Source organism: Erinaceus europaeus, chromosome 20 (genome assembly GCF_950295315.1).
Source record: "Erinaceus europaeus chromosome 20, mEriEur2.1, whole genome shotgun sequence".
In the NCBI taxonomy this organism is placed as follows: Eukaryota; Metazoa; Chordata; class Mammalia; order Eulipotyphla; family Erinaceidae; genus Erinaceus; species Erinaceus europaeus.
Genome location: NC_080181.1, coordinates 9,007,033 through 9,026,116, shown reverse-complemented (window position 1 = coordinate 9,026,116; position 19,084 = coordinate 9,007,033). Strand labels below are relative to the sequence as shown.

General features: G+C 45.1%; 2 protein-coding genes across 2 annotated transcripts; one reads left to right on the top strand and one right to left on the bottom strand.

Annotated features, from left to right (window-relative positions):
* Positions 1–183: 183 nt before the first annotated feature.
* Positions 184–10,369, bottom strand: LOC103111403 (acrosomal protein SP-10). Its single transcript, XM_060179778.1, is given in 5 exon segments — positions 184–555; positions 1,468–1,587; positions 3,960–4,316; positions 4,319–4,450; positions 10,288–10,369. Coding segments are annotated over 5 exon segments (786 nt in total). The 5' UTR covers positions 10,340–10,369; the 3' UTR covers positions 184–430.
* Positions 10,370–13,777: 3,408 nt separating this feature from the next.
* LOC132534972 (protein PIP-1-like) lies at positions 13,778–17,549 on the top strand. The gene is made up of 3 exons (XM_060179841.1): positions 13,778–13,858; positions 15,215–15,356; positions 17,228–17,549. Exons 1-3 carry the CDS (start codon positions 13,778–13,780, stop codon positions 17,350–17,352), a joined length of 348 nt encoding a protein of 115 aa, XP_060035824.1. The 3' UTR covers positions 17,353–17,549.
* The last annotated feature ends 1,535 nt before the right edge of the window (positions 17,550–19,084 follow it).

The following is a 19,084-nucleotide window of genomic DNA, read 5'->3' as shown; positions in this document are numbered from 1 at the left end:
ACCTGTATGTCCTTTACCCAGTATGCTCCAGTAATAACATCTTGTGAAAAACCCTAACCAGAATACAAACAGATTCAGTCAAGATACAACATTGCTATCATATGAGCCCCTTATGTTGCATTTTGATAGTGTTGCTTCCCTCTTATTCTCTTGGAACTGATGAGAAAAGAATTTGAGGCTGTGTTCTTCAACCATATGGATTTTATTGAAAACATGCTGAGAGATGGGGCAAGGGAACAGAAAAGACAGGACAAAGAAGCATAGGCATTGGATTAGAAAGGAGGGAGAAGGTATTTGAGCATCCCTTCTGACATTCAGGCAGAGATAGATGTTGACTGGGTAAGAAATGAAATATAAACTGGTCCATATTAGGAAATTAAATATTAAATAGAGATTTTTGCTGCCTGAGTCAAGCCAAGGGCACAGACTTCTAAATCTTGTTGCAGAAAGACTGATTCCGACAGCATATAATTTGCATCCTGGTCCCATGGGAGAAGAGGTTCATGGATGGGCACATGGTCTCACACCCCTGAACCATGAATTGGAGTTTTCCGCCTGAAAGCAACAAAGATGAACTATAGTGAGTAAGAATTTTCCAACCCTGCCTTCCATGTCCCCCATGTTCCTATGCAGGAATGGCCAAGACCTCCAGTTTGTGTGTGTGTATATATATATATATATATATATATATATATATATATATATATATATATATATTTTAAAGATTTTTATTAATGAGCAAGATAGGAGGAGAGAGAAATAACCAGACATCACTCTGGCATATGTGCTGCCGGGGATCAAACTCAGGACCTCATGCTTGAGAGTCCAAAGCCTTATCACTGCGCCACCTCCCCAACCACCAATTTGTATGTTCTTCATCTCCATCTTCCATCTTCCATCTGTCTTTTCCATTCCCACCCTTCCCCCACCAGTAGCTAACTCCCACTGGTGAGGAACAAGGTGAACTCAAGGGAAATCAGGCAGTGTGATTCCCTGGATGAAGTCATTGACCCTTTTTTTGGGGGGATAGAGCAGCATGAGTGTAAGGGTAGAGAGGTGTGGATATACTTAGGTCTGGTGAGTGTGTACACAGATTGGTAGACAGTTATTTGTGACAGTTCTTTTGTTTGATATTTACTGAATATATACCATGTACTTAACATTGTGCTTCGTTCTAGGAAAGTATAGCCTTGGACAAGATAGTCTTGGTCTTGTAGTCAAATGTCTCAAATAGTTCGGAAGGCATTTCTTAGAAAGAGGTAGCTGTCCTAAGATATTGCAGGCCTGCGTTGGAGGCCTGTGAGTAACTGGAATTCTAAACTATAGAGACAGTAAGATTCTAAGTTCCATGTTCCTCAGAAATCACAGCTTGATTTCCAAGCCTTGGATGCCCGCACTTCTCCCTATCCACACTGAAGTTGGTTGGTGTGTTCTCTGCCAAAGATGGCCTTTGAAGTACCCACCTACCTTCAAAGATCTTCTTTAGCATGCACTGCTGGGAACTCTGAGTGGTACAGACTCCCTCTCCATGAAGACACTTTCTTTGATCATTCATATAAGCACATGTGTGACAGTTTAATGCTGTGCCTAAAAATTTAAGACAAGCCTGGTGAAACCTTATCTGGAGAAGGCCTTGCGAGGCAAGAAGTAGTGTAGACACACACATTTTATTTCTTGGCCCTTGTTGGAGAGTTGGGGCATAGTCTCTTCTGCATGTGAGGATATTCCTTCATATCCTCCATTTAGAATTTTCTTTGGGGCTAGGTGGTGGCGCACTTGGTTGAGCACACGTATTACAATGCGCAAGGACCGGGGTTTGAGATCCTGGTCCCCACCTGCAAGGGGAAAGCTTTGCAAGTGGTGAAGCAGGGCTGCAGGTGTCTCTCTGTCTCTCTCCCTCTTCCCTCCTAATTTCTGGCTATCTCTATCCAATAAATAAAGATAATTAAATAAAGAATTTTCTTTGCTGGTGAATCTCAGATTTATATTCTATTTTAATGAAAGAGACAAACCAGAGAGCTGTTGAGCTCTGGCTTATGGTGGTGCTGGGAATTGAACTTGGGATCTCATAGCCTCAGGCCAGAAAGTCTGCAGAACCATTATGCAGCCTCCCATGTGTTCTTGTAATTAGATACTCTTTGTCCCACCTAGGAGCAAAGTAGAATGTATCGAGTAACTCAATCCATTTCATAGTCCCCATCTCACCTACAAGGCACAAACGCTTAGGAGTAAAATCTGACTGATGAATAAGGAGACGCCAGGTAGTGGTGCACCTGGTTAAGTGCACACACTACAGGGTTCAAGGACCTGGGTTCAAGCCCCTGGTCCCCACCTATAGGGGGACGCTTCACGAGTGGTGAAGCAGAGCTGCAGGTGTCTTGTCTCTCTTCCTCTCTATCTCCCCTCCCCTCTCAATTTCTGTCTCTATCCAATAATAAATAAATAAAAACAGAATGTACTGAAGGAGCCTGGTGATGGTACACCTGGTTGAGTGTACACATTACAATGTACAAGGACCCAGGTTTGAACCCCTGGTTCCCAGGTGCTGTGGAAAGCTTTGTGAGTAGTGAAGCAGTGCTGCAGGTGTCTCTCTATTTTCCCCTACCCTCTCTATTTCCAACTCCATTCAATAAATAAAAATAATTTTAAAAAATGCTCTGATGTTACAAGCTCCATTTTCAGTCAGAAATTGAGCATTCTCATTGAACTGCTTTCATGTGATTTTGAGTTTCCATTGCCAACTGCCTAGTTAAAAAAGCATAAATAAGTAAAGAGGGCCAGGAGTCAGGCTGTAGCGCAGCGGGTTCAGCGCAGGTGGCACTAAGCACAAGGACCGGCTTAAGGATCCCGGTTTGAGTCCCCAGTTCCCCACCTGCAGGGGAGTCGCTTCACAAGTGGTGAAGCAGGTCTGCAGGTGTCTATCTTTCTCTCCCCCTCTCTGTCTTCCCCCTCCTCTCTCCATTTCTCTCTGTCCTATCCAACAACGACAACAATAATAACTGCAACAAAACAAAAAGGGCAACAAAAGGGAATAAATAAATAAAATAAATATTTTTTAAAAAACAAAGAGGGCCAAAAAAAAAGGTTCAGTGTGTCGAATGCATACTTTCTTTTTTTATCTTTATTTATTTTTAATAGAGACAGAGAGAAATTGTGAGGGGAGGGGGAAATAGTGTGGGAGAGAGACACCTGCAGACCTACTTCACCACTCATGAATCTTTCCCCCAGCAGGTGGGGGGGACCAGGGGCTTGAACCCAGATCCTTGTGCACTGTAATTTGTGTGCTTAACCAGGTGTGCCACCGCCTGGCCCCCTATAGACACTTGCAGAACTGCTTCACTGCCTGTGAAGTGACTCCCATGCAGGTGGGGAGCCAGGGGCTAGAACACAGTTCGATCCTTGCACCAGTCCTTGTGCTTTGCGCCATTGCGTTTAACCCACTGTGCCACTGCCCGACCCCCATGTTTTGTTTTGTTTTTTTAAATATTTTATTTACTTATTCCCTTTTGTTGCCCTTGTTATTTTATTGTTGTAGTTATTATTGTTGCCCTTGTTGATGGATAGGACAGAGAGAAATGGAGAGAGGAGGGGAAAGACAGAGAGAGGGAGAGAAAGATAGACATCTGCAGACCTGCTTCACCACTTATGAAGTGACTCCCCTGCAGGTGGGGAGTCAGGGCTCGAACTGGGATCTTTAAGCCGGTCCTTGTGCTTTGCGCCACCTGCGCTTAATCTGCTGTGCTCCAGTCCGACTCCCTCGTGTTTTGTTTCTTAAGGAGCTCCCTCTATATCACTTAACCTTCAAAACTACAAAGTCTGGACCCTGCCTCCTGGTATTACTGTAAGGGAATAAAGGCATGAAGGGTTTCTTAGAGAGAGCTGTTTCTGAGGTATTTGTGAATTATTCTTTAACATCTGGCATCAAAATCCATCACATTTAGTATTCAAATGGGACTTACCTGGAACTGCAGTAGGACTGCCTGAGGGCAGTTCACCTGCTAGCTTTTCACCTGTGCTCTGGTCAGCTGAAGAAAACTGTTCGCTTGCAGCATCTTCGCCAGAAGACTGTTCACTAGAGGTCTGTTCACCTGCAGGCTTTTCACTCGTTACCTGTTCAGCAATAGCTTGTTCAGTAACAAACTGTTCACTGGAAGGCTGTTCACCTGAAGATTTTCCACCTGAAAGCTGTTCACCTGAAAGCTTCTCACCCAAAGACTGTTCAGGAGTGTGTTCGACAGTGGCTTGTTCACTTGAAGTATGTTCACTCACAGCACGCTCACCTGAAACAGCAACTTGCCCACTTGAAACATGCTCACAGCATTTTTGTTTGAAGAAGTCTCATATAGAGCCTTGCTGTCTGAAGAGTTTCCAAATGAAATGTACTCACCTGCAGTCTGCTGAACAGAAGCTTGATGATCCAGAGAGCCAGGACGCTCCTGATCTGGTGCTCCTGGAACGGAGAAGGAAGAAAAGGATGGAAGGGATGAGAGAAGGCTCAGGGTAATGACTGCCTTCTGATGGGCTATGGCTGCTGTGTGACTTGTAGGTCTCCTGAGGGCAGTCATCAAATGCTTGTAGATGTTGGAGGAAGTCAGTTAACCTCAGAGGTGTTCATTAAACATTCAGAGACCACTTCTAGGATTGAAGGGAAGAATTTTAAGATCCACAACACTAAGGATTGCGCAGAGGAGATTCTGGTTTGTTTGTTTTTTCATTTTTTAATATTTATTTATTCCCTTTTGTTGCCCTTTTTATTGTAGTTATTATTGTTATTATTGATGTTGTTGAATAGGACAGAGAGAAATAGAGAGAGGAGGGGAAGACAGAGGGGGAAAGAAAGATAGATGCCTGCAGACCTGCTTCATTGCCTGTGAAGCAACTCCCCTGCAGGTGGGGAGCCGGGGGCTCATACCAGGGTCTTTATGCTGGTCCTTGCACTCCATGCCACGTGTGCTTAACCCACTGCATTACTGCCTGACTTTTTTAAAAAAATCTTTATCTTTATTCTGTTATTGGATAGAGGCAGCCAGAAATTGAGAGGAAGGGAGGGAAAGAGAGGGAGAGAGAGGGAGAGAGACAGACACATGCAGCCCTGCTTCACAGCTTGTAAAGCTTTCCCCTTGCAGGTGGGGACCAGGGCTCAAACCCAGGTTCTTGCACACTGTAACATGCACTCAACCATGTGCACCACCACCCTTGCCTGAGGAGATACTTTCTTTTTTTTTTTTTTTTAATTATTTTTTTTTATGGGACTTGAACCTGGGTCCTTTTGCATAGTAATACATGCACTTAACCAGGCGAGCCACCACCCGGTCCCTCGCAGAGTATTTTCAATGTGTCCCAAGACTCACTTGCAGAAAGGATAGAAGAATGATGAGAAATAAATGGTCAGGGCTTTTGTAAACTGCCATTACCTTACCTTTCCCCTAATGCTGAATGAGCACTAGCTTCTCATCCCTAGCTCTTGGGCTCAACAAGAAGCCTCTCGCTGGAGGGGGGGGGGAGGGCCAGGCTCAACAAGAAGCCTCTCACTGCGGGGGGGGGGGGAGGCTCAACAAGAAGCCTCTCGCTGGAGGGGGGGGGAGGGCCAGGCTCAACAAGAAGCCTCTCACTGCGGGGGGGGGGGGGGGGGGGAGGAGGCTCAACAAGAAGTCTCTCGCTGTAGTGTGTGGTACTGGGAACCCAGGGTTTCACCAAGAAGCTTCTAGCTGGAAAGAGTGAGAGAGAGAGAAGATGGGCTCAACAAGAAGCCTCTCGCTGTAGTGTGCGTGGTGCTGGGAACCCAGGGTTTCATCAAGAAGCTTCTAGCGGGAGAGGGGGAGAGGGGGAGGGGGAAGGGGCGAGGAGATACTTTCTTATGCACCAAAAGAATCTGAAGGGGAATTAATGCATCACTCATATCAGAAGCCCACAATCAGCTCTCCCTGCCAGAAGTAGATGAAAGGCAAGAATAATGGAGAGAAACGAGGGGAGGAAAGTTGTTTTTATTTTTTTAAGAGGAATTTCTTTTTTTAAAAGACTTTTTCTTTTTTAAAATTTATTTATTTATTTATTATTGGATAGAGACAAAGAAATTGAGAGGGGAAGGGGAGATAGAGAGGAAGAGAGACAGAAAGTCACCTGCAAAAAAAAAAGACACCTGCAGCCCTGCTTCATTTGTGAAGCTTTCCCCTGCAGGTGAGGACCAAGGGCTTGAACCTGGGTCCTTGTGCATTGTAATGTGAGTGCTTAACCAGGTATGTCACCGTCTGTCCCCTAAAAAAAAGTTATTTTTATACTTGAGTGTTTTTTTTTTCCTCTAGTCTTAGTACTGGGGCTCTATGAATCCACCACTCCTGGTAGTCTTTTTTTTTTTTTTTTCTTTCTCTTCCCTTCTTCCTCCCTTTCTTCTTTCTTTTTTTTATTCAATAGAATAGAGAGAAATTGAGAAAGGAGGAGAAATAGAGAGGGAGAGAAAGATACCTATAGGCCTGGCTCACCACTTGTGAAGCATCCCTGCTGCATGTGGGGAATAGGGCTTTGAACCCATGAGTCCTGCATAATACTATGTGTACTTAACTGAGTGTGCCACTGCCCGCCCCCCTTTTTATTTGCTAATTAGAAAACCAGGGCATCACTCTGGTACATGCAATGACCAAGATCAAAATTGGGACCTCATCCCTGAGTACAATGCTTTACCCATTGCTTTACTAATTCTAGTGTTTTTTAGTTTTTGCAATTGGATAGATACAGAAATTGAAAGGGGGGGGGGTAGAGAAGGAGGAAGAGACACCTGCAGCATTGTTTCACTACCCAATCTGGTCCCCTACGCCTACACTGAACTTCTCTGTTCCAGTCTCTTGGAAACAGAGTTGGCAGTCAGCTGAGGTAAAGAACAAACACCTCATCACAGACCCCTGCAAGCGTCAACCCGGCTTTGACCTAGCACGTTATGATCGGGCCCTCCTCAATCGCTATCGAACAGGCCATGGCCGGTGCGCCGCTATGTTCCATCGCTGGGGAGCCAGAGACGACCCGAACTGCCCTGCGGCTACAGACAGACTATGACCCACATAGTCAACGACTGCCACCTCTCCAGATTCAAAGGAGGTCTCGAAACTTGACATCAGGCTCAACCTGACGCTGTTGACTGGCTACGGAAGAAGGGCAAACGCTAGAAGAAGAAGAAGAACTACTTGTGAAGCTTTCCCCCTGCATGTGGGGACCAGGGGCGTGAACCTGCATCCTTGTGCACTGTAATGTGTGTGTTTAATCAGGTACTCCACTGCCTGCCCCCTGTAGTGGAAATTTTTAACCTTTGGACAGAATAACTTTTAAATTAGTGATGACATATGTAATGAACCCATAAAAATTGGCAGAAGGGAAGAAGATACCTTTGAGTAGGTTGTGTTTTTTTCCCAGACTCAGTACCCAATCTGGAAGAATACCAGTCATTAAGATAAAAGTAGTCTTTGCGGGAGTCAGGTGGTAGCACAGTGGGTTAAGCGCTGGTGGCGTGAAGTGCAAGGACCGACTTAAGGATCCCGGTTTGAGCCCCTGGCTCCCCACCTTCAGGGGCGTCACTTCACAAGCGGTGAAGCAGATCTGCAGGTGTCTGTCTTTCTCTCCTCCTCTCTATCTTCCCCTCCTCTCTCCATTTCTCTCTGTCCTATTCAACAATGATATCAATAACAACAATAATAACTATAACAAAAGCAAGGGCAACAAAATGGAATAAGTAAATAAAGAAATAAATATAAAAAGAAAGAAGAAAGTTTTTTTTTTAAAAAAAGTAGTCTTTGCTTAAGGGTCAGGGTGTAGATCAGTGGTAGTGTGCATGCTTCACATAGATGAAGCCCTGGGAAGATAAGTTGTGAAGTGCTTATCCATCGCCTAAGGGCTCAGTAAACTAGTCATTCTCTTCTGGACTGTCTCTCCCTCTGGAGGAAATAATGATTTCCAAGATAGTTTCTCATGAATATATATATATATATATATATCCCTTGAATAATAATGAACAGTATCTTAGTTATCAAATCAATTTGATTCAGAACCATATATATATGTAATTTCCCTGTAATAAGTATCTGCACACCACTCCCACCAACTTAAGCCTTCCTTCACCATTGTGCACTAGGCCCCCATTACCCTCTCAACCCCTCTTTCTTCATCCTCCATTTAGAGTCCTTGAACTCTGCTATAATAAACTACAACTAGTCTAAGTTTCACCCTGTATTTTCACATTCTTAGTTCTTACATCCCCCCTACACATAAGGTCACCTGGTATTCTTCCTTTTCCCTCTAGTTTATCTCACTAAATGTCCTCTCCTACCTTTAATATAGCTCATCAGTGATTTGATTAGACTTAGCAACCTAGAGGAGGGTAAGTAGACTATGATGACAGTTATTCCTAGTCAAATGTTTTAAAAAATAAGTATCGTTGAGATAGAGGTAAGCCAATGCCTCAGGATACTCTGCTTCTCTAAAAGTCCTGCAGTAGATATATATTCTGAATATTCTGTAGATTAGGGTTAGACACAGTTGATAAAGAAACGTAAGATTTAATCCACTTTTTTAAAAAAATATTTCTCTTTTGTTGCCCTTTTTTTTTTTATTGCTGTAGTTATTATTGTCGTCATTGTTGGATAAGACAGAGAGAAATGGAGAGAGGAGAAGATAGAAAGGGGGAGAGAAAAACAGACACCTGCAAACCTGCTTCACTGCCTGTGAAGCGACTCCCCTGCAGGTGGGGAGTTGGGGGCTCGAACCGGGATCCTTATGCCGGTCCTTGCGCTTTGCACCACGTGCTTAACCCGCTGTGCTACTGCCCGACTCCCTTAATCCACCTTTTAAGAGGTTTTTACTTTGAAAATTTTTGCATAAGTATTACCTGCTTGGCTAATTCTTCAGGAGCTAATAAGTTTTAATAAAGGGATTGTTTCTGCTATACAAAGGAGACTTGAAAATATATACTGATTTTTTAAAGTTACTTTTCACTTTTCAACTCATTCCTTTTGCCACATGGCCAGTACCTATTACCATCTGGCAGGTGCCTATCCATGTTTTTGAGTCAACTTTTGGAAGTCTGAGAAAGCAAGAAACAGGATCTCTGAGAAATGATGCTACAGAAAACACTGTCATTCCACTGGCAGCCCAGAGTTAGTGACCTCTCTTCTCCTCTCTCTCTCTCTCTCCTCCCACTCTGAATGGTGGATCCTGAAAGATACACACAAGTAGCTAGATAGAATATAGCCTTTGGGAGTCGGGCTGTAGCGCAGCGGATTAAGCGCAGGTGGCGCAAAGCACAAGGACCGGCATAAGGATCCCGGTTCGAACCCCGGCTCCCCACCTGCAGGGGAGTCGCTTCACAGGCGGTGAAGCAGGTCTGCAGGTGTCTTTCTCTCCTCCTCTCTGTCTTCCCCTCCTGTCTCCATTTCTCTCTGTCCTATCCAACAACGACAACAACAATAATAACTACAACAATAAAACAACAAGGGCAACAAAAGGGAATAAATAAATAAAATAAATTTTAAAAAAATTTTAAAAAAAAGAATATAGCCTTTAAGGGAGTTGGGCAGTAGCGCAGTGGGTTAAGTGTAGGTGGCACAAAGCACAAGGACCAGCATAAGGATCCCAGTTCGAGCCCCTGGCTCCCCACCTGCAGGGGAGTCTCTTCACAGGCGGTGAAGCAGGTCTGTAGGTGTCTATCTTTCTCTCCCCCCTCTGTCTTCCCCTCCTCTTTCAATTTCTCTCTGTCCTATCCAACAATGACAGCATCAATAACAACAACAGTAATAAATATTTAATAAATATTTTTAAAAAATTAAAAAAAAAGAATATAGCCTTTAAGGAGTAGTTTATATGGTCTCTGGTCCATAAACCCACTGTGTTCTGAGAAGGCTTTCTGAACACCTCATATCATCATCTTTTTTCATTCCTTGCCATGTTAGCTGCATAGGATCCTTTGTCATCCAGTTTGTTAGGAAAAAAAAAAACCTTCCATTGCATTTTCACCAGTTCTCTTGGCCTGTCTTTCACGTTGGAGAGCTTAGATACACATGAACAGCTGGAAGAAGTTAAGAAAAGTAGTACCATGATAAGGCAATGAGCCCTGCTGATGGTAACACCATATCAAGGAGTCACCTGGCCCAGGAGTTCTCAGAATTAGACATATTTGGCTATACCTGGTTCTGAATCAAATTGGTTTGATAACTAAGATACTGTTCATTATTCTTCAAGGGCTGAAACATCGTGAAGAGGACTCATCTGTTTGCCTATCACCACCCACAGCTAATCTAGAGGACTCACCTTTGGCAGATTCAAGCAGGAAAAGACTCACTAGTAAGAGAAATGTCTTCATTTGGATTTGGAGAAAGTGGGCCACCCTGGTGTGGGACACCCACAAGCAGTGAAGGAATCAGTGGGCAGAAACTCCCAGGGCAGTGTAAGAGCTTTCTGGGAGTTCTAGAACTTCAGAAGTGATCCATGCTTCCTCACAATGGGCTTGCACCCTGAAGTTATCCCATGGACAGTGCAGGCAGTTTGGCTTATAACAGCTATCCATGGCAGATTGTGTTGGTGAAGGCTAATGTGTTATGGGCAAGGTCCTGTGTTAGAACTCTACCTTGACTTTAAGACAAAAAAAAAAAATGGGGGGGGGTTGGCACACCTGGTTGAGTGCACACATTACAATGTGCAAGGACCTGAGTTCGAGCCCTGAGCCCCCACCTGCAGGGGGGAAAGCTTCACTAGTAGTGAAACAGTGTTGCAGGTGCCTTTCAGTCTCTCTCCTCTACCACCCCTTTCCCTCTCAATTTCTGGCTGTCTCTATCCAATAAATAAGTAAAGATAATAAAAAATTTAAAAATGAAAAAAAATTTCTTATCACCACAGTTGCATAATACTCTTAAAAGATAAGTACTGGGGGTCGGGCGGTGGCGCAGTGGGTTAAGCGCACGTGGCGCAAAGCGCAGGGACCAGCGTAGGGATCCCGGTTCGAGCCCCCGGCTCCCCCACCTGCAGGGGAGTCGCTTCACGGGCGGTGAAGCAGGTCTGCAGGTGTCTATCTTTCTCTCCCCCTCTCTCTGTCTTCCCCTCCTCTCTCCATTTCTCTCTGTTCTATCCAACAACAAAGCAACATCAACAATAGCAATAATAACCGCAACGAGGCTGCAACAACTAGCGCAACAAAAAGGGGAAAAAAATGGCCTCCAGGAGCGGTGGATTCATGATGCAGGCACCGAGCCCAGCAATAACCCTGGAGGAGAAAAAAAGAAAAAAAAAAAAAAAAAAAGATAAGTACTTTCGGGAGTCCGGCGGTAGTGCAGTGGGTATAAGCTCACGTGGTGCAAAGCGCAAAGACCGGAGTAAAGATCCTGGTTCGAGCCCCTGACTCCCCACCTACAGGGGAGTCGCTTCACAGGTGGTGAAGTAGGTCTGCAGGTGTCTGTCTTTCTCTCCCTCTCTTTGTCTTCCCCTCCTCTCTCCATTCCTCTCTGTCCTATCAAACAACGATGACAACAATGATAACTATAACAATAAAACAACAAGGGCAACAAAAGGGAATAAATAAAATTTTTAAAAAGATACGTACTTTCGTGAAACTGGAGAAATAGCTCACTAGGTAGAGCACCTGCCTTGCCATGGGCTAAATCCAGATTCAAACCCCAATACTACATGGGAGCTGTTTTGGCACTGGGTGAAGTTCTAGTGGTGCGATATCTCCTCTCTCTGCCTCTCTTTCTGTCTCTTGATCTCAATGAAAAAGTGGCTGAGGGGCGATAAAAGTATACAGGTGCAGGGAGTCGGGCTGTAGCGCAGCGGGTTAAGCACAGGTGGCGCAAAGCACAAGGACCGGCATAAGGATCCCGGTTTGAACCCCGGCTCCCCACCTGCAGGGAAGTCGCTTCACAGGCGGTGAAGCAGGTCTGCAGGTGTCTATCTTTCTCTCCCCCTCTCTGGCCTCCCCTCCTCTCTCCATTTCTCTCTGTTCTATCCAACAACAACAATAATAACTACAACAATAAAACAACAAGGGCAACAAAAGGGAATAAATGAATTAAATAAATATAAAAAAAAAGAAATAAAACACGGTGGTCGGGCGATGGCGCAGTGGGTTAAACATGATTGGATTTGAACCTGGGACTCTGTAGCCTCAGGCATGAAGGTCTCTTTGCATAACTATTACACTGTCTACCCACCCATGGATGGATTTTTACCTACTTTTACTTTGTGCTCCATTCACCTGACCATTACCTCATCTTTCTTTTTCTTGTTATAAAAGAAAAATTCCTGGCTTTTGTCCCTCTTCCAGACACAATTTGGATTTCTACCTAAAGTCAGTTTCCCAAACTGCATTTTTTGATCTTCTGCTTTGCCTTTGTAATGGTGTCCTGAACTGGGTTTGCACAAGTGTATTATACTAAGTGGACATGCTAAATGATGTGTGTGTGCTCTCCCACTCTGCCTCTGATGTTAGCTGCTCCCCCTCCCGAACTCATGCATAGTATGAAGCTCCTCAGTCCCTCACAAGCTAAAATGCATCTTATCTGTCTTTTTCAGTGCAGGGAGGGCTGTGAACTGTGAACTGGAGCCTGAGACAGTCCATTGCCTTGGGAACTTTGAACAACTGGCATTTCCAGAAGGGTCAGGAAAGTGCTTCAGGGAGTGGAGTGAGAAGGAATTCCCTGGGAGAACTGGACTGTGACAGGTCCAGAACATTCTAGTCTAGCGCTGAAGGGATTTCCAGAAAAGCTATTCAGTGAAAATCTGATCTTTATCAGATGATTTAAAAACTTTTCTGCTGAGCCATGATGTGGAACTGGTTGTTTTTTTTTTTTTCTTTTTCCCCTCCAGGGTTATCGCTGGAACTCAGTGCTTGCACTACAAATCCACTGCTCCTGGAGGCTATTTTTTTCCCTTTTGTTGCCCTTGTTGTTATTATCATTGTTGTTGTTATTATTGTTGTTGTTGTTGTTGCTGACATTGTGGTTGGATAAGACAGAGAGAAATGAAAAGAGGAGGGGAAGACAGAGGGGGAGAGAAAGATAGACACCTGCAGACGTGCTTCACCACTTGTGAAGCGACTCCCCTGCAGGTGGGGAGCTGAGGGCTGGAACCGGAATCCTTACACCCGTCCTTGTGCTTTGCACTGAGTACAGTTAACCTGCTGCACTACCGCACGGCCCCCAGAGCTGGTATTTTTAAAAAACATTTTTATTTATTTGTATTTTGTGACTGCAGGGAGGTCTGAAGCCAAAGCTGCAAAATGTTCTATCGAGATCAGTGTTTTATGTCACTTGCATCAAGAGTATGAACACTTATGAGTCTATTAGTCTGTAACTCTGCCTGAGAAGATAATCTACCTGCTACTCTCTGTCTGCTAAATACTTAGCAACAGTTTTGGCACACGTTGACCTGAAGGAACTGGAGGCTTATGTATCTGCAGTCAAGCCCTATTCAGAGAAGCAGGACACCTCTGGAGCACCCTGGGTTCCCCCACCTCAGCAGGCTCAGTAGCTCACACAAATCGTTTGGCTGAGCGAGGCAGACCTGGTGCTTTTAAGAGCTAGGAAAAATGGGACCCCTATTGGTGTTCTTAGCTCAGAGAGAATGCGACTTTTTTGATAGGGCCAGTGGAGTCAACCCTGCCTAGAGACAGGTAGGAAGGCGGGTTCTGTCTCTCATCTGTTGTCTGTGGCCCCTCCCTGCGGCTTATAAAACCCCTGAAGGTACCTGCATCTGAATCCTGCTGTCCCCGCTAGCTGTCCTGCTTCTCTGTCCCTGTTCCTGCACAGCGATGGGTGCACGTCTCCTGCTGCTGTTTCTGGGCTTCTCCGTGGCCTGGCCCTGCCTGCAGGGTGAGCTGGATAGGGGAGCGGCAAGGGAAGGACCTACAGATGACACAGCCTTTCCCCATCAGCCCTACTCCATGCTACCCCGTGCTTTTCTCCTCTCCTTTGGGCTTCTTTCACTATTGGTCCTGCTCTGCCCCTCTTCCCTTTCTTTCAATATATTTTATTTATTTATTCATTTAAAATATTATTTAATTCCTTTTGTGGCCCTTGTTTTATTGTTGTAGTTACTATTGATGCCATCATTGTTGGATAGGACAGACAGAAATGGAGAGAGGAGGTAAGACAGAGAGGGGGAGAGAAAGATAGACACCTGCAGACCTGCTTCACCGCCTGTGAAGTGACTCCCCTGCAGGTGGGGAGCTGGGGGCTCAAACTGGGATCCTTATGCTGGTCATTGCACTTCGCACCACGTGCGCTTAACCCACTGTGCTACCGCCCAACTCCCTATTTTTATTTTAAAGAGAGACATGCAGACAGAGAGAGATCAGAGCACTGCTTGGTACTGGGGATTGAACCTGGGACCTCAGATATTTTTTTTTAATTTTATTTATTTTCCCTTTTGTTGCCCTTGTTGTTTTATTGTTGTAGTTATTGTTGTTATTGATGTCATCATTGTTAGATAGGACAGAGAGAAATGGAGAGAGATGGGGAAGACAGGGAGAGAGAAAGATAGACACCTTGCAGATCTGCTTCACTGCCTGTGAAGCGACTCCCCTGCAGGTGGGGAGCCGGGGGCTCAAACCAGGATCCTGATGTCAGTCTTTGCTCTTCACTCCATGTGCACTTAACCTGCTGCGCTACTGCCCAACTCCCAGGACCTGAGATACTGAAGCATGAAAGTCGTTTTGCATAATCACTATGCTATCTCCTTCAGCCCCCTTCCTTTATACATATATCCATATCTATATTTCTTTATTTCTTGAGACAATGAGAGATCAGAGCACCTCCCAGCCCCAGCATAGGGGGTTAGGGATGGGACTTGGGGCCTCAGGCATGCAAAGCCTGTGCTGTACCACTGAGCCATTGCCCAGGCTCCCTCTGCTCCTCTCTGTCTAGGTCCTCTTTGCTTCCTCATCCTGCTTTAGCCCCCTACTTTGCTCCCACCTCAGTTCTAATCCCTGAACTTGAGCTGAAAGGGAGCTAGAGAAGTTCCTCAGGGGTGATGAAGACACACTGGGTGTGGGGATCTTGACCCCTGGGGTCAGGTAGAGGTGGAACTTAGGTTTCATGCTCACTGCAGGCCCAGTAGAGCCTGTGTGTCAGAGGCATAGCCAGTTTACCTCCAAGCTCCAGCCAGGCAGTGTGCGACGTGCTTCCTACACATTCTCAAGCAATGGGAAAGGTTATAGCCAAAACATGTGCCTCTAGTGGGCCGCTAGAGCCTCACAGTGCTGTTTGGCTTCACAGCTCTCAAGTGCTACCAGTGTCACCAAGTCAGCGCCAGTGGGGTTTGTGAGAGTGGGAGACGTGTCTACCAGACCCGTGGCAACCAACAGTGCTTTGTGAGGAAGATCTATGAAGGTGGGTGCCTGGCTCTCCTTCACTGCCCTTTGCCTACTCTTGAAGAGTGTGGACTCTTCAGGAGCCCTCAGCCGAACACAGGATGTATGGGGTGTTGTAAATTATTTTACAAAGAGGTATGGGGGTTGGGGCTGCTTGTGGTGCATATAAAAGAATTTGCAGCGGGAGCTGGGAACTGGTTTAATCAGTACACGGTTTATTAGGGTGAAACAGGTGAAAGGCAAAATAAGCAATTATCAAGGGTTAAGCATACTCTAGGTCTATAAAGTCTGAATATGGTTATCAAAGTTTAGTCCCATAAGATAAACAATTATCAGCTCTGGTAAAGGTTGCTCATGGCTGTAGAGGGGTCTAAAAGTTTAGCAGCTAGCAGAGTCACACGTGTTCAGTTCCCAGGAGAAGCAGCCATGGCACATCTGACCAGAAGCAGCAGCAGCAGCAGCCAAAGAGGCTCTTGTGCTCAAAGTCCCTTGCTTTTATACATTCTTTTCTCTGAAGCACCTCCTCAGGGTGAGGTCATTTGTATGCTAATAGTCCCAAACTCCTGCTGGGGTCACCACATGGGGCACTTGTTTTTTCCCCCTGAATACTTGGGAAATGATAGGGCATGTGCCTTGCAATGTACATAATCCAGGTTGGAAGCCCAGTGCCACATGATAGGTGCCATGGCATTGGAGGAAGCTCTGGCTCAGTGAACTCTATCCCTTGTTCTCGCTGTTGCTATCTGAATGGAAAAGTCAGCCCAGGAGCAGTGAAATTCAAGGCCATAACCCTAAAGGGGACAAAAAAGTTGAGAAGTGGTCCTGGAGGATAGCCTTCCTTGACATGGGTGTGGCCTCAGCACCAACCCTGGCACCACATGGAAGTGTCACAATACTGGAGGAAGCTTTGGTGCTGTGGCCTTTCTCCTTCTTTTATATCTCTGAAACAAAAATGGTGAAAAAGTCAGCCTGGGAGCAGTGAAAACATGCATGTGTAAGGCCCAGGTCATTCCTGGAAGTGAAATGGAAAAGAAATCCATTGGGTACCTGTGATTCTGGTACTTGTCTGCATCCACTCTGACAGGACCAGTAGACATAGTGCTGGGGGACAAAAATTCCTCTTGGGGGCCAGGCTGTAGCACAGTGATCAAGTGTACACAGTATGAACTGCAAGGATCCCAGTTCAAGCCCGTCTCCCCATCTGCAGGGGTCTCACTTCATAAGTGGCGAAGCAGTGTTGCAGGTGTCTGTATTCCCCTTCTCTCTCAATTTCTCTCTGTCCTATCCAATAATAGTAATAATAATGAATGGTCTCCAGGAGCAGTGGATTTGTAGTATAGGCACTGAAGCCTAGCAATAACCCTGGAGACAAAAGAAAGAAAAGAAAAGCCTCTTGAGAGGCTTCTGAGTCCTTGGGCAATGCCCTTTCATTTTCAGGGGTGATGGATAATAGAAACAAACTGGAGTTTGCTTGGAGGAGGCTTTTGGGATGAGGCCTAGATGTGGACATGATCTGAGGGTTGGGGAGGCCACCTGCCTGACAGCACAACCTGTCAGAACAATGTGCTGCCTCTCTTCACTCATTGAATTACTCAGCCTTTTTTGTGGAACTGAGGCCTTGTGCCTGTGCAATTCCACTGCCCCTGACACAGCTTTTTTGCACAGAGAGAGGAAGACACCACTTTCATCCGAACTTCCCCTAGTGCGAGCTGTGTGACACCAGGGTTTCATCCAGGCTAAACACATGTCAGAACTTTCACCTGACCCTGTGAGCTCTCCATCCCCAGTCACTCACTCTCCCAACAAATTCTTACCACCTGCCTCTGACCAGGATAACACATGGGGGCCACAGAGCAAACATATGTTCTCCTCGGTTTTCTTCCTCTACAGGTAAGAAGCTCCTGTACGGACTCCAGGGCTGTGAGGACCTGTGCATTCCCATGTCCTTCTTCAGACCAAGTGTTCGAGTACATTTTGAGTGCTGTAAAGACAGGCCTTTCTGTAACAAGTTCTAGAGACTGGCCCTTCCTTGGCCTGCTCACTTGTTCATTTAGAGCCTGTTCTATACTCCTATGGCCTCAAAGGATTAAATGTCCCCTCCAGCATCCTGAGACCTTTAGCAATAGGTGCTTGCTTCACCAGCTTGACCCATCACCCTCCATGTCCCCTCCCCTTCACAGTCTGATCGCCTTTCTTTTCTCTTGGTCTCTCCATCCTTCTTTCTCTTTCTTGTCACTGGCATATATATATAATACATATAAAAATATATATGGCTGTCTCCTCTGTTATTGTATTTTATCTGGTTGCATTATATGACTTACAGAATCGTTTCTGTAGAGCCCTGTAGTTTGTTTGCAACTTGCAGAAAAGTCATACTTAAGTCATTGTTGATGTTCAGTGAAATTCATGCTTTTTTACGCATACGGTTCTGCAAATGCTATCTTACAATCACCGTGACCAAGAAACAAAGTCTTTGCCTTACCACTGAACATTTCTTTATACTTCTTTGTAGCCATTCCTTTTGCCCCACTCCCAGTCAGCTTCAGCCACTGCCATTTCATATTAGTGACTCTATACTATTTAAAAAGCAATTCTAGCAGTTACTTTATAGTTCTACTTGTAGAACACTGGACTTGCAGAGCTGAGGCTCCAGATTCTGTCCCTTGCACCATGTGTACCATATGTTCTGGCTTGTCTCACTCTCTTTTTCTCTATGTATTGTGAAACTTTCTCATCAGAATAAATAAAAAAAAAAGGGAATCAGGTGGTAGCGCAGTGGGTTAAGTGCACATGGCTCAAAGAGCAGGGACCGGCGCAAGGATCCCGGTTCGAGCCCCCGGCTCCCCACCTTCAGGGGAGTTGATTCACAGGCGGTGAAGCAGGTCTGCAGGTGTCTGTCTTTCTCTCCCCCTCTCTGTCTTCCCCTCCTCTCTCCATTTCTCTCTGTCCTATCCAACAACGATGTCATCAATAGCAACAACAATAATAACCACAACAATAAAAAATAAGGGCAACAAAAGGGAATAAATAAAATTTTTAAAAAAGAATAAATAAAAAATAAACATTGTTTAAAATTAATATATTCAGGGAGCTGGGTGGTGGTACACTTGGTTAAACACACATATTACCATGCACAAGGACCTGGGTTTAAGGCCCCCACCCCTCATCTGCAGGGGGAAAGCTTCATGAGCAATGAAGCAAGTACTGCAGGTATCTCTCTCTCTCTCTCTCTCTCTCTCTATATATATATATATATATATATATATTCCCTATCTTCTCAATTTCTTTCCATCCTATCAAATTGAAAAAGAGAGAGAGAGAGAAAGGCCACTGGGAGTGGTGAGATTGTTGTGCAGGCACCGAGCCCTGATGACAACCCTAGTGGGGGAAAAAAAACTAATATATTTATTGGCTAGACAGAGAAATTGAGAGGGAAGGGGAAGAGAGACACCTGCAACACTTTAACTGAAGCTTTCCCTCTGCAGGTGGAGACCAAGGGCTTAACCTGAGTCCTCGCACATGGCAACATGTGCACTCACCTGGGTGTATCACTGCCCGGCCACTGAGAAAACAATCTTATAAACACAATTCAGTCAAGTAAATTTTAAGATCTAATTGGTTTTACTAAACACTTCATGAGTTGGATGGCATTCTCTTTGGTAAATAGAGACCTGGGGAGGGCACATGAAATGGGAGATTTTATATGTCAGAGGGAGAATGGGATAAGTTTATTTAGTTAGTTTGTAA

Excerpts from the sequence above, each read along its gene's own strand:
- LOC132534972 (XM_060179841.1), top strand. The coding sequence starts at position 13,778 with ATGGGTGCACGTCTCCTGCTGCTGTTTCTGGGCTTCTCCGTGGCCTGG. Across the intron at positions 13,859-15,214 it reads GTGAGCTGGATAGGGGAGCG|AGCCTCACAGTGCTGTTTGG; the intron begins GCAAGGGAAGGA and ends GTGGGCCGCTAG. Across the intron at positions 15,357-17,227 it reads TGTGAGGAAGATCTATGAAG|GTAAGAAGCTCCTGTACGGA; the intron begins GTGGGTGCCTGG and ends CTTCCTCTACAG.